This window comes from Phalaenopsis equestris, unplaced genomic scaffold (genome assembly GCF_001263595.1).
Source record: "Phalaenopsis equestris unplaced genomic scaffold, ASM126359v1 Scaffold213678, whole genome shotgun sequence".
NCBI lineage: Eukaryota > Viridiplantae > Streptophyta > Magnoliopsida > Asparagales > Orchidaceae > Phalaenopsis > Phalaenopsis equestris.
Window position 1 is genome coordinate 428,076 of NW_018232507.1, and position 14,878 is coordinate 442,953.

At 35.3% G+C, this 14,878-nt stretch overlaps 1 protein-coding gene across 1 annotated transcript; it reads left to right on the plus strand.

Annotated features, from left to right (window-relative positions):
* Positions 1-258: 258 nt before the first annotated feature.
* Positions 259-5,409, plus strand: LOC110036985 (protein trichome birefringence-like 11). Its single transcript, XM_020741549.1, has 4 exons — positions 259-837; positions 2,766-3,155; positions 3,478-3,636; positions 4,591-5,409. Exons 1-4 carry the CDS (start codon positions 335-337, stop codon positions 4,937-4,939), a joined length of 1,401 nt encoding a protein of 466 aa, XP_020597208.1. The 5' UTR covers positions 259-334; the 3' UTR covers positions 4,940-5,409.
* The last annotated feature ends 9,469 nt before the right edge of the window (positions 5,410-14,878 follow it).

Consider the following 14,878-nt stretch of genomic DNA (forward strand, 5'->3'; position numbering starts at 1 on the left):
CTTTCTAATTTACTTGTCAGCATGGATTTTTTTTCCTTAATTACATTCATACCACTCAAATCCTTGCGCTTTCCAACTTAGTTCTTATAAAATAATTATAATATAATTAATATTTATGTAATAGTTTATAAAGATTAAAACTTTATTCTAATTAAAATTAAATTATAATTATTAGCATAATAAAAACGCCAAAAAAGTCAAAAAAACAAACACAAAAAACTTTACATTTAAAGCCTATAATTTTTTACGGCTCTCCCCATCATCTTTGGCCTCTCTCGGAAAAATTCCTCCTTTTTTTCAAAACTTTTCTGCTTCTCTACTCCTTGTCTCCTCCATGGCGGCCAACGGCGCGGCGGCTCTTCCATGCTCGCCGAACAAGAGGAGAGGCGCCGGCGGCGGCGGCGCCGCGGCGAACTCGTCGGCGGGGGCAACGGAAATGGGGGTGGATGTTCTGAAGAAGATTGTGAGGCGAATAAAGCCCTTTGAGCAAGTCGGCTTACTCGGCTTCTTCTTCTTCACTTCCGCCCTGTTCCTTCTTCTGATACTCTGCTTCTTGTACTCTGGAAATAGCGTTGAGATCGCTCACCGTGCCGGCGATGGCGTCGGGTTCGGCCGGGGGTGGCGGTTAGGGTTGGAGGGTGAGGTGAGGGAGACGGCGAGCGGCGGCGGAGAGTGTGATTTGTTTGAGGGGGAGTGGATTTGGGACGAAAGTTATCCGCTTTATAATTCGACGGATTGCGCGTTTATTGATTTAGGGTTTCGGTGCTCTGAAAATGGAAGACCTGATAATTTCTACTCCAAATGGAGATGGAGGCCGTCTCGTTGCGAGCTTCCTAGGTCAGCTCCTGTTCTTTTTTTTAAGTTTACTGTGCTGCAAAAATCAGTTTTTTTTTTTTTTTTTTGGTTCCTTGCTTTGGATTAAGTTAATGGATTCTTGTTCGGCCGCTTTCAATCTTCTCCTTTTGAGTTCTTTTGGTCTCATCTCAAAAGTTTTCAACTTTTTTTCCTATTTGTTCTTTTCTTTAGCTGGAATGCTTTTACAGGTCTTTTTATTTCCTTTTTTTTTTTTTCTGATTTCTAAAAAACTAACTTTTTGATTCAGTTGCTATCAATGTTTTTATTTAAAAAGGTTGGGGGAGTTTGTTGAAGATGTTGGGATTGTTAGTGTTAGATGGAGAGGGGAATGGCTTGTTATTCCTGAACAGTTTATTGAGCCACATAAGTATTAGTGTATAAGCAAATCTTGTTTTTCAACCATGTTAGGCTAAAAATTCCAGATTTAGTAATTTTTGAGGGAAGTGGGAGTTATGATATTTACAATTTTTGTATTTGTGCCTGTTCTTCTACTTTGTTTAAATTGTAAATGGTGAAAATATGTTGCTTGGGAAAGCTATTTTTAGTAATTGGGAGTCTTGAATTTACTAAATTTGGAATTTATCAAGTTTTACTTGGTCTTATTTGTAACCAAACAGTCCATAACATTCATTGTTATTATTATTATTATTATTTAAATATTTGAAGGAGGTCTGTGCTTTATATCTTAGTTTGAGTTGAGGAGGAGGTGTGGAGAAAAGTTGTTGGCTTTCTTAGAAATAATAGGGTATATAGATGGTTAATATTAGATTAGGTGGATGTTTGATATCTAACACCCAAACTTAACTTTTTTTTACATTTTTACTGCCCGAATCTTTCATATCACATCAAAAATACCACCATTTTAACCTTTAAGAAGTGAAATGTGCTTTTTCAATGCATATGTAAGGATGTATGTATGTTAAAATTGATGTTCAGTGGTTAGATATGTAATTACATATGAATTGAGCGGTATTTATGTGAATCTTCCTAAATAATAATGTACTCACTGTTCCATTTGGCTTTGAAATCTGCGTTCTTCAAACGACCAATTTGCTTCAACAAATAATGCTCTAAGATATCCCAAATATGAAAATCAAGACATTAAAATTGTCAACATTGAATAACTAAAATGAATTTGAAAGATAGCAATGTAATTATGAATTTTGAAAAATAGTAATGTAAGATTCAACTAAAGAAAATTTAGGCATACTTGTAAAACATATTGAATAGTTAATCTATCAATTTATGGCTTTTCTTAAGTTATCTATACCTTAATATCATTCAGATTAACGTTTGTTTAATCACACTAGAAAAGGCACAAGCAAGAATAAAACACTAAAATTTAAAATTTTGCTCCTTCATTTTGCAATATTATAAAAATATTGCATGAGATAGAATTGATTGCTTTTATTGCGATTTGAGCTTTGTGAGGATAACATTAAGAAGCATTTACATACATACTACCCAATTCCTATGTATTTACATATCTAAGACCTAAATTTTACTTTTTTACATTTATACCGCTCAAATCTTTTATATCAAATCAAAAACACGACCATTGTAACTTTTAAAAAGTGAAATACTCATTTTCATGCATAGGTAATATGATGTATGTAAAAGATGAATTTTAGTTTTTAGATATTTCAGTACATAAGGATTTGAGTGGAATGTATGTAAATCTTCCTAACATTAATCCCATCATTGTTACCTTCATATCAATTTTGCATATTTTGTAGACGAAAAGCCTTTATTTTGATATATGATCTATAGAGGGGGGTTGTTAACGCAAAGATTTTATCATATCAAAAGGATTTAAGCGCTCAATATTTTCTCTCTATTATTATAATATATTCTTATTATTCATGATATTATTTTATTTATTTTTGCTATTTTATCTCTTGTTGATACAGATTTGATGCCAAGAAGATGTTGGAGAAATTACGGGGTCGTCGGCTTGTATTTGTCGGCGACTCCATCGGAAGGAACCAATGGGAGTCCATGCTCTGCATGCTGTCTTCGGCCGTTCCTGACAAAACGTCCATCTACGAAATGAATGGAAATCCTATTACAAAACACAACGGATATCTAATTTTCAAATTCAAGGACTATAATTGCACGGTAGAGTATTTCCGAAGCCCGTTTCTTGTGGTTCAAGGCCACGCGCCTTATGGAGCTCCGAAGAAGGTGAAAACTACGTTAAGATTGGATACCATCGAATGGACGTCCAACAAGTGGAGAGATGCTGATGTGCTAATATTTAATAGTGGTCATTGGTGGAACTATGAGAAGACTATTAGAGGGTTGGTAATCATATCTCGATGTTTGTATTTTTAAGTTTTATTATCCTCAAGAAAATTCTTGCATGGTATGTTCTTGTATGTTGCATAAATTCTTTCAATAGTCTCTGGAAGAAATTATATTAGCATATTTTGCAGATAAAGCCCTACATAATTAAGAAAAAATACGAATGCAAATTCACTTGTTTGGGATAAATTAAGGGGTGCCTAAAGGAGTTTTTAAATGTCATACTCAGCATAATTTGATTGAGTCTGCAGAAAATAAGTTTTATGAGCTTAGTAAATTTTGAAATTTGAGATTGTTTATGCTATTTCGTTTTTACAGGGGGTGTTATTTCCAAATTGGTGATAAGGTGTACATGAATATTACAGTGGATGGTGCCTATCAGAGATCAATTAAGACACTATTTGATTGGATACAAAGAGAAGTTAATACAACAAGCACTCAAGTCATCTTTCGAACCTATTCCCCCGTCCATTTCAGGTAAGTTTAGGCATGCAAAGCTTTACTTTCAATTATGGCTCTTGCTTGTAAGAAATTCATATGTTTTATGGGGATTAAAAATTTACTATTTGCATATTTAACATCTAAAATGATTGCATAGTTGCATTCCATTATAAATTTTTAAATACATCGAGGACGTGGAGGCTAATGCTATGCATCGTATTTCAACCTTTTTTTTTTATGATGAATTTGAAATTTTATTATGATTTGCATGTAAATAACTAATTGTAGCTGTTAAACATGTAAATAGTAGAGTTTTTTTAGTAGCATGCATGTATGCCCCTAATTGATATAGTAATGTTTTACCTCTGGTATTTTATTCTACTTGTCATAATTTTTTCTAATTTTTTTACTGCAAAATGTTCTTTCTTAATATTAGTCTTGTTTGCTTCCTTACTAATTTAACATCATTAGTTCATAATTTTTGAGAAATCTCCCAGGAGTATATGGTGTGTTGTATAACAAATCTTGTAATTACAAATTTACCTTCTTTTTAATCCTGGAATTACACTCATCTATCTAGTTTTTCCTGAAAAGGTCTAACCAGACATTCTGGGCACTTATATTCTGACAAGATTACTTAATAAACTGATCTTTACTTCATCACGATAAAAAATTTTGAAAAAAAATATTATTATTAATCATATTAGTATGTAAAGATAAAAAGTTTATTTATTTAACCATCTATTTTTTGAGAATTACACTCATCTATCTAGTTTTTTCCTGAAAAGGTCTAACCAGACATCCTGGGCACTTGTATTCTAACAAGATTAATTAATAAACTGATAATATGACACCCAAACAAACCTTCACAACTTTACTTTATCACGATAAAAATAAATAAAAAAATTATTATTATTAATCATATTAGTATGTAAGGATAAAAAGTTTATTTATTTAACCATCTATTTTTTGTAATTTTTTTGTTTTTAGTGGTGGAGATTGGAAATCTGGAGGAAATTGTCACATGGAGAAATTACCTGTACTGGGCAACTCCCACGTCTCCCTGAAACCATGGTCCAAGTTCCTGAAGCCATTCAAGAGCTTAAATTCAGATAAATCTAAAGAGAACAAGCTCCCGAAGATAGAGCTGCTGAATATTACCAACATGACGGCCAGAAGAAAAGATGGCCATCTCTCCCTCTTCTATCTCGGCCCGTTGGTTCGCGCCCCGCTGTTTAGACAGGACTGCAGCCATTGGTGCTTGCCTGGAGTTCCTGATGCCTGGAATGAGCTTCTTTATGCTCTCTTCTTGAGGAGAGAATCTGTGGAAAATTTATAGCTTTACAGACCCCTCAGTATAGCTGAAAGTAAGAGAAATTTCTCTCATAGCAGATAGAAGATTGTAGGAGGAGGAAAGCAATTGTAGATGAGCTGTGAAGTGTATATATAGTTCGAATATTTAAATGCAAATTGGTTTGAAGGGGGTGGAACTAATGTGCATGTAGTTGTTAGAAGGGGAAAGTTGCATACATACCACACAATTCTTATGTATTGATATATTTAACACCTAAAGTTTAATACATTGATGTTATCAATCTTTGTATGGAAAGGTGTATTGTGGTATTTTTTATGTGATATTAAATTTTTGAGTGTTATGCAAGTAAATATGAAAAAGGTTAGGGTCTATTTGAGGCAGCTGCAATTTATTGAATAATCTGCTGATAAACTGCTGATCAGCAACTTATCCAGATAAGTTGGCTGGTTGTTTGAAAACAGTTGATTTGCAATTTTTTGTTGATAAATGACTATTTTTCCCCTATTAAGTAATGTTGTTTGTAATAAAATTGACTTAGCAATATATTTGATATTGCAGAAGCAGAAAATTAATACATAACAGTAAAGAAAAAAAAATGAAATAGTCCTCACTTAACACGAAATATCAAAATTGATAAAAAAAATATTAAAATTACAATTAAAATTATGTTAATATTAATTTTAATAATAAATATGAAACGACCAGTCAGCATCCGACGATAGCAGTTGTGATCCGCTCTCTCAAAGCTGTCATTTTCGCTGCACCTTCGCCATTTTGGGTGTCAAATTATGGTGACTACCTCTCTACAAGTGGTATAGACCGTCTGATGTGAAATTCAAATGCTACAGGTGGGGCCTAAATTTGATTGTCATTAGCCATACTGAAGTCTGGATCCGACCGAGAGTAATGCTGTCAAATATAGTTGGCGCCATCATGACCACCACAATATGTATTTGTTTAGAAAAGTATGTCAGCATATCATGTAGGATGACCTATTTTTTCTTCAACACCCCATATGTTATTTCAATCACGTCGTGTAAGTAATGATGTTTGTTAAACATTTCTTTTCTTCTACGGGCAACATCACTTAATCTCTCGAAATCTGGAATGTGGTATTTGGGTCCTGGAAATGTATTCAAATACCCCATCTGTAAGAGATATCCAACATCGATTAAGTAATATTTACCTGTTCAGAAAACAATTATTAGTAACAATTGATAAAAATACTAATGTGGTATATAAATGAACGAACCTGAAGGCGGATGAGGGAAGCGTTGTCTACTACTTTTTGTTGCATAAGCAAAAAACCGACTACCATGTGTACTCCATTCCTATCCAGCTATCACAAATGTGAAATACATGTTGAAGTCACATACGACCATCACATTTTATGTGGATGATCCACACCGACCAATGTACGCGACCTTTTCATGGTCGGGTAGTCTTGCATCCACATGGGTACCGTCAATGACTTTAATACAGTTAAGTTAAAATAGTTAAAGATGTTATTGTCATCAAACTAATTAGATTCAGATGTGAATGTAATGCGTGAATGAAATTTACCTTGAAGAATGACATATACCGCGGTTCATTAGAAATTTTGTAGGGGTCATCTCGAATGACAAAGCCTCCAGCCTAATTATTTGTTATGATAAACTAACTAGTACTTTCAGACCCACAGAGAAATGTCGGCTGATTGTCTCAGAAGAATGCTGGAAACGCTTCATCACTCTTCTCATTGATTCATTCTGAGGTAAAATGTTGAATGCTATTGATAACATCTCTCTTGTAGTCATTCTGGAGGAACCGTGGAGCCCATGGTTGCTATGAAGTTCATGGAGGAGATCCAAAAAAATGGGCATTGACATGCATAATATATTAATGAACATTATAGGATGTTCTTCTAGCATCTCACCGACCCATTTATCACCAATGAAGGACGATGTCATGCATGGAGTTCAATCCACGATAGAGTGGTAGTATTCATAAAACATTTCCATAATCGCCGTAGCAATTCTCTTCCAGCAAAGCCATTGCCAATTGATTCTGCAAAAGAGTTTTCTTAAGAAAAAAAAACTGAATAGTAACTGCTCCATATCAGAAATAACTACATGACAACATATTATTGTTCGCAACAAACAACGAAAAAACAATCGAAACAAATAAATGGCGGGAAAAAACCAAACCATCAGACAATGTCATCATAGAATCATTTTTCCATAGACAAACATAAATATTGGACACGAAGATCGGGGCGCATCTTCATGAATATCTGCCTACTGATCTGGTCCACAAGTAACTTAACAGAGTTTAGATAGATTGTCGTATCAGCCAAAAGTTCAGGATGAGCATCTAAAACTCCAAGAAAGTCATATTAGGTGGTGTCATTTGAAGGACCAGGCTGAGCTGCAAATACTTTAGTCAGCTTCTGACGAATTGCCTTTTTCACCACTTTGAGCCATTTTGATTGGCATGTAGTTTATGTTGGGGCCTTCACCTGACCCAGTAACTTGCTCGGCTGCCAAGTCATTTGGCATGCCTGCAAACCCATGCTCACTTGGGTTGAACACATGCATGACCGTCGCAACAAACCCCCTAAACATGAGGTTCAACCACCATCACCAACACCCAACACCGGCACCAAACACTCAACAATAGAGAGAGAGACACACAACCCAGTCCAACCACCATCCAAATTTAAATAAAATAAAAATAAACAACAGTACTTTAATCAACACAAATTGAAGGTGAAATAGGAATGAAAAGTGTATGTATTAAATAAGAAAACTCAAACTTCACTTCGGTAACAAAAATGACTTCCTTCAAAATCAAGTAGCAACATAATGCTTTTACATTAACTTTGAAATTCGGTACTTTCATATATGGACATATAACACGAAATACTTTCACAATAACCTACATGAAGCTTTGTCCATCTATTGCTACCATTGTGTTGAGTTATGACATGAACTTATACTGACTTGAACACTATCTTGTCTATCTTTTAAGAAAGTTGGTAAGGAATCTCGAATGATCAATGTGTAATATTCAAATTTGCACATCAAAAAACCATTTTCAAAAGTCTTTGAGGGGCATTTATATACATGAACCCCCTAACGTAATTATGTCAAACATAACTATGCACTTTTTTCTTCTTTTTTTTAAAAAGATCCATATGCAGACCACCCCATCGATATGCATAATACTCAAACCACAACAAACCACCACATGCATTATAATCAAACCACAACAGCCGAAAGCCACATCTCATCAAAGCCACCATCACCAATGTAATAACAAAACCACAAATCCAACACCCTACCAAAACAATAACAAAACCACCATCACCAATGCATAAAATTAAAACAGCCGCCGAAATCAACATCTCATCCTCTGCATCTCAAAATAATGAAACAAACAAATAGCAACCAAAACCACCACCACCAACAGTCAACGCCCTTACATATTAGTAATAGAAACATAAATCAAATGCACGAAATAACCAGATACCAACAAATTTTTGCAACTCTCAGAAAAATAACAACCAAACTCACGAAGGCAAGAGATGCAGGTTTAAGAGATAGAGAATACCATAGGAAGAAGCACAAAAGTCTCGAAATAATGTGAGAGAGGGAGGGTTAGAGCAGAAGAATGCGAGTGGGTTAAACCATGCTTGGTGGAGAATCCAATCTCGTTTTAAAATTCTTTTTTTTTTAGAAAAAAAATTAAAAGTAGAGCTCACTGACAGACATTTGAGTAGAGATGATATTAATTAGTTCACCGTATGCAGTGTGTATGAACACAAGGAAAACTTTTTCTGCTTGGTGAGTAGCTATGAGCCCAAATTGATGTTGTTGTTTCTAGCTTTGGCGGGTGAGGTTATACATAACTTTATAATAAAGTTTTTTTTTATTCTTCATAATTTTTATGCTTTAATTAAAAAAAATAAATTTAATATTTTTAAATTATTCAAGCTAAATAGAAACCGTGCACAAGCCGGAGTCAAATAAATGAATTTCAAACAAATTAACTACTAAGATGCCATACAAACTAAACAATTTCAAACATGAGTTGATTCTTTATATTTTTTAAACAAAGTTAAACAAACTGTAAAATCACCCATCCTATACTAAGCATAAACCATTGTTGATAACTAGGCTGACATTACACTATTAGAAAACACCCCTATAAAACAATTAAGAATGCCACAAAAAAATTAAATTATTACATCTAAAATGCCATTATTAGACTACGAATTAAAAAATCATTTTATTATCCCAAATCTAATAAATAAAGAAACAACCAGCAGAATGGAAAGAAATAACAGTTTATGCAATTATTATTAAAATGCTTAAACCAATATTGTATTTCTAAATACTTTAGTAAAAATGAAAATATAAATATAGCACATATACATGAAATGAACCTAAAAAATAACTACATTACAACAATGCCTTCAACCACAAATTTGAACAAGCCTTTAGTCAGATTGAGCCGATTTGAGAATCGGTTTACGGCACAATAACAACACAATCAATGAAAATAACTAAAACATTACATCAACAGTAAATAGCACCTGGAAACGAGAGGAACAAATGGTTTGAAAGCAAGTGGTGGATAAGTTTAAACTTCAAATTATGCATAGTGATCTGAAATTTCACTGCAGCAGCATAAAAGTTAAAAATACAAAGAAACACAATTTAGTTTGATTGACTACAAACAACAATGTTCCATTTCAGGGAAGAGAAGTTCCAATCATACTAATCTTGTTTCGGATAGACTGCGGATGGACATTTTCCCAAAGTGTTCCAGAGTATGTAGTCCCCTGAGGTTGTCTGGGAGATTCAAAAAATGTTTTGCATCAGCACCATAAACTAATAATCATAATAATAATAACATTTTTTAACATTTATAAATGCCATCTCTATAATAAAAATGATATGATCCTCAAAATTCATAGCACACAAAATCATTATTTAAGATCAAAATTTAAAACATTTGTAACAAAAAAAAAAGCCCCTAAATCAAGGACGGAGATATTTACGCACATTACATCACACTTTTTTATTTATAAAACTAACAGTCACCTATTGGCCTTGCATTGTTTTATAATTTACTCCGTGTTGAATGCTTTCCTATGTTGACTGATAATAATACAGATGTTTTTGCTTAGAAAATGAACAAAAGAGTGGTGGTGTGGGTTTTATAGAGGCGAATAGAAAGCTCCAAAAGAGAAGAAATAAGTAGAAATATTTGGGTATCAGTGTAACTAGGAGAGGGTTAATGTGAAAGAAGAAAAATAAGGAGGAGAAGAAAACTAATTTCAGGCCATGTATGTTGAATATTGGGACTAATACCAACATTCTCCAACATATCAAACTTATAAACATTAACATTATTTTGCCCTGAACAATGTAGTGTCTCGTCTTCCTTGCACAAACTACTTTAGCATTCTTAAATGGAATCTCCCTAGATGCAAATGTACTACAATGTATCATAAATATATCCCCTTGAGAAAGCTAAGCATAACACCAATGCGAATGAAATAGAAACCTGAATTTATTACAACTCCTAGTCAACTTTCTACTAAAGTTGGTAAAGTTGTGCAATGATGTTATAATCACTAGTCCTATATGAGATGGGTAACACAAAAATCAGATCCTAAAAATTCACTCAAACTTCTATCAATCACCTCAGTTGATTCATACGTATACTAGTGGTCTATTATGTCATAATCCCAGCAAAGAAATCCTGTAATGCCAACGTAAGAGACATCACAAGCAACCTCACATCTCACTGAAGTTGGGCAACCTCAACAAGAGATTCAATAAGCAATGCCTTGATCCCCTTAAAAATTTTGGGTTACAAAAGTTGTCCATTTGAACACCCATATTCAAAGGAGTCAATAATGGGAGCCATAATGGACTTGAATTCGTAAATAAACCTTCTATAAGCAGCTAAACAGTAGAAACTTCAAACATAATGAATAGTGAAAGCTGTGGACCACTTTTACATAGCTTCAACCTATTAAGGATCTGCCACTAAGACAGCTGAAGTAGTCATAAATGTCCACTTCAAATCGTTAAATAACTACTACAAGGCCTCAAACGCCTAGCACAAATGTGCCAAATGATTTTCATCAAATTTAATATAACAAGAATAGACCAACAAAAAATACCAATAAAAAGAGGCAAAAAAGAAAAACGCTATGAAATAATGTGTATATAATAAAATAAAATGCATTAAGATCGATTGAATTCCCAATGGCCAACAATGACAGCTGCCATAAACTCTGAGCTACATCCACACAGTGCTTTTCCTTTTTTTTTTTTTTTGAAGCAGTTAGGTATATCTTTTATGCACAGTTCAATGGTCTCATTATCACATAAAATTTAGCTTTGATCAAATCAGGTGTAAGCATTTCATTGTTACCTATCTAAACTAAATACCCAGACATAAACGTGAAAAATACCTGCATAGATAGATCAACTGGTGCTTTAACAGTTGGATAAATTCTTACCTGCCAATGGAAGATATTGATTAAATCAGATGAAGTCTGTAATTGAAAACAATACATGTTCTAACATACGTTAAGGATTGCAAAATGATATGAATAAGAATCATAATGATCAATAATGACATTTACAGAAAACACAAAGCAGAAAACAGGCTTATATCTCAAATTTAAAAACTAAGGAAAGCAACGATATAGTCGTTAGACAATGAGAGTCTTCAAACTTTTTCATGAAATGTAAGAAATTAAAAATAACTAGTTCCGAATTTTGGTACAATGCAAAAAATGTGAAGATAGGCATGCAAGCATGTTTGGAAGCTGTAGAGGGTCGTAGGATCGCCGTACAAGCCTGCTAGTTGCTGCCCCGAGCTGTAAGAGCTATAGGACCGCTGCCCAATGCTTCTATTTGCTGCCCAGTGTCGTCGGAAAATCATCTAGTGGCTGCCCACCACCGTTTGGGTTCATAGGAAACCATTTAGTTGCTGTCCACCACTGTCCATGTTTGTAGGAAGCCACATAGGTGCTACCCATTGTTGTTTAGGTTCATAGGAACTCATTCAGACGTTATTTGAAATTCCTAGCTGCTGTCCTGATTCGTAGGATCACCGTACACATTTGCTAGTTGTTTACCGGAGTTGTAGGAGATCGTAGGATCACCATACTAGCTCGTTAGTTGCAGTAAGGAGTTGGAGGAGACCTTATGATCACCTCTTTTGAAATTCCTAGCTGTTACTACAGCTTGTTCTACTGTTTTCTTTTCTTTGCAGTTTATTTAAAATCCCTGCAAATTATATTGTGCTTTGTGAGTTAAACATGCAACAGGAATTGCAGCAGCAGCTACGCCACGTATGCAGGTACATTTTATTTATTGTTGTTTCTTTATTACAATTACTCTTGCTCTAACACATTATGCAGATATTGAATACAACTCACTTTCAAAACAAAACAATTTTTTTCAAAATTAAACAATATTTTCAAAATAAAAAAAACAAATACATAACACGACAAAACATAACACTTTCTTTCGAACTTACGAAAGTCCCTCGGAGGAGGTAACCCACGGTTGCTAACGAGATCTCCCCGATTTAAAGGAGTTTCATAACTCGTTTAAACTAAGTAAGTTCAAAAGAAAATAGTAATATCGGAACGAGGGAACCGTGAGATCCTAACCGGTGCCGCTCTAATCAACTTGAACCCCCCCAATGACAACCAAACTGAGACATTGAAACACACCTGGTAAAACTGTTTGAACTTTAGACTTTAGGACTGTTACTGCGACGAGGAACTTGCAGTAACTTCGTGGGCAGCACGGCAAGGAGTTTGGAGCGGACTACAGGTGGAGGTGGTCAAAGTTCTACAACACCAAAATGAGTCTACACCAACTAAACTTTCTTGGTTCAAACAACCTATAGGATTTTGAGATAGCTCGCCTAGAGCGACGTAAAACCTCACCCTCTTTTAGGCCCCTGCACACCCATATTGTGCAACGTAAGTCCTAACTCGTCTTAGGTTCCGAGTTGTCATAACCAGTTATTATGCAAATGTAAGTCCCAAATAATAAAATTTACAGGATTCAACATTCAAATAAAATCCTCTCTTAAACACAGTCACACATTAGGATAGCTTGGGAAGTCACTGAGGATTCCCTTCTAGATCTGTGACATCCCCTACCTTTTATTTCCTTTGGACTTTAGAAAGGATTGTTCTTATTTGAGTCATTCTCACTTGTTTTTCCACGTCCTACCTTGAAAACCTGAACTTTGAATTCTTAAAGGCTAGAACCACTAATCATTATCGAGAGTTTTCTCAAGTGATTCTCGTCACTTGAGATGTAATTAACTATAGGGGCTTGCCTCTATAGGGAACTTGGAACCCAGGTAAAATAAACCCTATTTAATTTTTGTATTAAATAAGTGAATTTGTCGGTCACATAAAAGGTTCACAGACCAAATGGATGTCACAAACCTCGTAATTTGTATGATTGGGTCCACCACCGTGGGGTACACTTATCTTTTGAGAAGGTGAATCATTTGTGGTACCGACACGATTATACAAATTATTGGGCAAATAAGAGCCAGTCGGTCTCATCATTTTCAAAATTAAAATACACAATTTTCATAAAATTATATATCTTTTAGGTTAAATTAAATCATCTGCTTTTCAAAACTATAAAAATACTTTTCGAAAGCAAAAAGTTGGCCGACAAATTTCTGGCGACTCCGCTGGAGACTAGTTCCTCTCTCCATTTTTGATCAAGAGGTTTTGTCTTCATAAATCGACAGTGTGTCCATGCGAGTCTATGCCCCTCATAGGCCGGACTACCACTCTTCCGTTGGCGTACCTCGCTCATTTCTTCCTTGGGCAGGTATAGTCAACTCTATTGGATTGCGGAGCCGTCTGTTTAAAGATCCTTAAACAGAAGGGTTTCGAATCCTTTAGGGTTTAAAATGGGTTGGACCCCCCATAGGTGTGTGGTAGATTGCGAGCAATTTATTGAAACGAATTCGATACGAAGTCAGCACCCCTCCTAATTTCAGACCGGGTCCTACACTTCATTTCCCTTTTGAGTTTGAATGCTTGTGAATAAGTTAAGTTGGGACTTCATTCTCATAATTCTCACTTAAACTTTAAACATCATAAATGGTTGTGAATAAACAAACTCTTAAATGAATACCCAGTTCATAAGACAACTTGTTGTTTGTTGATTTTAGTACTTGTACTAGAATTACAAGGCAAAGGCCATTAACTGACACTCTAAAATGTTTTGAACGACAGAGACAGTGTCGTCGCCCAAGCTGATCTTTTAGTTCTCCGACTGCCTCCATTTCTCCCTAGATAAGACTGCTCTTCATCAAGGCTCAAAGATCAAATTTGGAACGGGCTTTGATGAGGTCGAAGTTTTACTTGGGAAGGCACCCTACGTTTTCATGAGGTCTGCCCCGACAGAGGTAGCTGAACCCTCAACTGAATACAATTTGAGTTGCAAGTTTGATTTTCCCCCGCTAATGGAAGTTCGGGTTGAGGAAGTTCTCACCAAGCCTATCATCCCCGCAAAGGAAAAGGTTGCCAATGCCGGTGCTACTGGATTTGCAGTTACTACTGGATTTGCAGTTACTACGATTGTTGCCCAACCTCCATCTAAGGGGAAGGAAGTTCTTTACGAGGATGATTTGACTGATACTTTTGTTTCACTGCCACCTGTGTTTGAGATTGGGTCTAGTTCTAAGTCCGTCCCATTAACCCGATCACAGAGGAGGAATCGTAACCGACGAGAGTTAAAGGCTAAGAAGGCACGAACTGCAAAAGTAGCTCTCATGGAGACAGATCCTCTCCCAGAGGAGACAGGGCCTCCTGAATCCGTTGTCTCCCACTTTCGGAGATGGAAGAGGTCATGGGATTGCTGCTGCATTACCATCATCATCTCTCCATCAGAACAAAAAAGGAAAGAG